The sequence below is a fragment of the Arachis hypogaea genome, chromosome 5 (genome assembly GCF_003086295.3).
Source record: "Arachis hypogaea cultivar Tifrunner chromosome 5, arahy.Tifrunner.gnm2.J5K5, whole genome shotgun sequence".
Lineage (NCBI taxonomy): Eukaryota > Viridiplantae > Streptophyta > Magnoliopsida > Fabales > Fabaceae > Arachis > Arachis hypogaea.
Window position 1 is genome coordinate 89,714,017 of NC_092040.1, and position 3,178 is coordinate 89,717,194.

General features: G+C 33.1%; 1 protein-coding gene across 1 annotated transcript; it reads right to left on the reverse strand.

Annotated features, from left to right (window-relative positions):
• Nucleotides 1-992: 992 nt before the first annotated feature.
• LOC112803699 (F-box/kelch-repeat protein At3g06240-like) lies at nucleotides 993-2,894 on the reverse strand. Its single transcript, XM_025847180.1, has 2 exons — nucleotides 1,652-2,894; nucleotides 993-1,114 (listed from the first exon to the last, which is right to left on the reverse strand). Exons 1-2 carry the CDS (start codon nucleotides 2,892-2,894, stop codon nucleotides 993-995), a joined length of 1,365 nt encoding a protein of 454 aa, XP_025702965.1.
• Nucleotides 2,895-3,178: the final 284 nt, after the last annotated feature.

The following is a 3,178-nucleotide window of genomic DNA, read 5'->3' on the forward strand; positions in this document are numbered from 1 at the left end:
ATGAAGACAGTAGGAAAGCAGAGAGACAGAAGGGACAAAGCATCTTCATACGCTTATCTGAAATTCCCACCAATGAATTGCATAAGTATCTCTATCTTTATCTTTATGTTTTATTCATCATTCATAACCATTTGAGTTTGCCTGACTAAGATTTACAAGGTGACCATAGCTTGCTTCATACCAACAATCTCTGTGGGATCGACCCTTACTCGCGTAAGGTTTATTACTTGGACGACCCAGTACACTTGCTGGTTAGTTGTGCGAAGTTGTGTTTATGTCATGGTATTGAACACCAAGTTTTTGGATTCATTACCGGGGATTATTTGAGTTGTAGTGATCACAATTTCGTGCACCAGCCACCATATGTTTAGGGTATACTTACAGTGCAAGAACAAATGGCTCACCGTCTCTAGTTTATCACTGCACATCACACACATTTCATCACTTTGATTTATGATACATCTCCTTAAGAAGACATTCTTTGTATTTAAGGCTCCTAAAATCACGAACCACAACAATATTTCTACCCTTGGTGGCACCACTTCTTGCCAAATATTGTTAAACACATGCTTCATTGTTAAACTCCTAAAAATTGCAATCAATTTGAAGTGGTTGAGTGATAATCTTCTCATTCGGTGGGGTTTGATGGAAAACTATACTCCTAAAAGTAGCTTCTATATTCTCCTTTTTGCAGGTTACAATTAAGCCCTTTCTTATTTCTTATATATGATTGATATATGAATAAAAAATAGTGTTTGCATATTCAATTCTTTAGATAAATTACCTTGGTCTGATGGGTTAATGCTAACGCTCTATATAGTGGATAGAACCATCAATCTTTATCTCCAACCCTCTAAATTTTCATAACGAAGTAATTAGTCTTCATTATTTTTCATATTATAGTATTTGCTTCTTCATCTCATCCTACTAATAGTGGCTATCAATTTTTTAAATAGGTCTAACAATAGCTGACATATCATTTCTGCATATCTTTACACCTGAAAAACTGACAAAACAGCTCTCCAAGCTGAATTTCTTAATATATGGTTTGTGGCCCATAAATGTGCCTTATCCTTGTCCATTATCTTATTCAAGCAATAAATTTCAAGCAAGCCTGTTGAATATATTAATTAGACTTTATCCATTTTCATTTATCTTGATATTTATAAATTATTAATTATTTTTGTGATTTATTCTCATAGATAAAGAGTTTGACAACTTATTAACGATTGATTGGCTAAATCTAATAGACGAAATACGCAATAGTTATTTTTGGTAAAAGCAATGGAAAAAGACATGGACCTTGTAATTTCACTAAGTTTAATCAAGTTCAATATTTTAAATTGGTAATTGCTATTAAAATACCCTTATGATGTTTTTTTTTACACAATTATTATTATTGCTGTTGTTGTTGTGTAAAAAATAAGGTTCAATTATTGATTCCCTAGATATAAATAAATATTATTAACAACATCAGCGAATTTTTAATTTGAATCAAATATTACATGTGCACAAAAAGAATATGCTTATTAATGAACTGGTGTTATTATAACATACAAGAATAACATATGAATTCGTATATTTACTAATCAATTAATTCCTGTGGTGAAAGAGAAGAGGTTTTCTTTGTAAATCCATGTACCAAACTTACCTGCTTTGATACCAATATTGTGAACTACTTTGCTTGTGATGACATCAAAAGAAGCCAATTCATCGTTATAGCTTCTAATATAAAATATTACATCACATTTGTTGCCTATTTGCATTGGAAGATCAACTTTTAGAAGGGGTCCAATTGTGAAAAGCTTCACCCAAGATTCTTCTACACCAACTTCACCCAAAATAAATATTTCAATCCGACTATTCTCAGCAAAAGAGGATATCAGAGCAAGAGACTCGTTGAGCACTACCAATGCTCCGGTAAGGAGGCGACCATAATTACTTTGCAGCCAAGCAATCGATGTAGTTCGAAACATTTCAGAGCTGAGGTTAAATGACACAATTACATCTTCTCCGTTGTGCCAACCCCGCCCATACTCCCTACCTCTCCAGTGCCATACTCCATTCAAGTACCTTACAAAACCTTGATGTGAATATTGGTGCGTTTCTATGTCAAAAAGCTCAAGTGTCTTCCAACAATTACTTTTTAGACTATAAATTTGCCAATTTGATAAACCATAATCATCATAGTAAAATGTATGTTGAACGTAATATACACATTGAATAACTTTGTAGTCATCATTGACATTATCATAACCAAATCCAACACTTACATACGGATTAAACATGTGCTCTACAGGAATAACACACGGAGGAATAATTTTACGCTCATCGGTTTTGGGGTTCCAAAGTCCAATTTTTACATCATAATCAGATTGTTCATAATGGCATATGATACCATTAACACAGTCTGCAATAGTGCCGGGAATATACTCCTCAAACAGACTTGGCAAAATTAATGTAACCATGTTTTCATACCTCTCTCCAGAAAGTAAATGCACATCATATTGATGATGGACGACGTATTCTACACTTCCGTCATCGAAATTGTCTCCATCACTTCCGACATCGAAATTGTCTCCATCACTTCCGTCATTGAAATCATCTCCATCACTTCCGTCATTGAAATCATCTCCATCATTTTCGTCATCATATTCACGAATGTGTCCATCACTTCTGTCATCATATTCTCTCCATAGAAGGAGAGACGATGAATAAGCAGTTTTAGATTTTAAATTTTCATAGTACACGCTCTTGAAATCAGAATTCTCAAGTAAATTTAGCCAAGACTTCTGCACGCAACTAAATCGCTTCAAAGATTTAACAGATAATTTTGTTAGAATTCTCAATACAATATCATTAGGAAGCTGATTGCTATGGTTGCCTATTTCCATTGAAGATGAAGATGGAAACAAATAGAGGATAGGGTCTTGCGCTTGTGCTGTGCCTCGCAAAATGTTATGAAAAATAAATTAGATTCCAACATACAAGTTTAGAAAAATTTCAATGGTTTTACATTTTTGTCGATCTATTTATTTCTTTCCTAATCAAGATCTCCAATAATATATAGGACTTTACATCAAACAAATCAAATTGATTGATTGTGAGCCAATAATATTAGGAAGACAAAAAAAAATAACTAAAACTTCTCTTATTTAACATTTATTAATTATTACAA

Excerpts from the sequence above, each read along its gene's own strand:
- LOC112803699 (XM_025847180.1), bottom strand. The coding sequence starts at position 2,894 with ATGGAAATAGGCAACCATAGCAATCAGCTTCCTAATGATATTGTATTG. Across the intron at positions 1,115-1,651 it reads CAATATTGGTATCAAAGCAG|GCTTGCTTGAAATTTATTGC; the intron begins GTAAGTTTGGTA and ends TATATTCAACAG.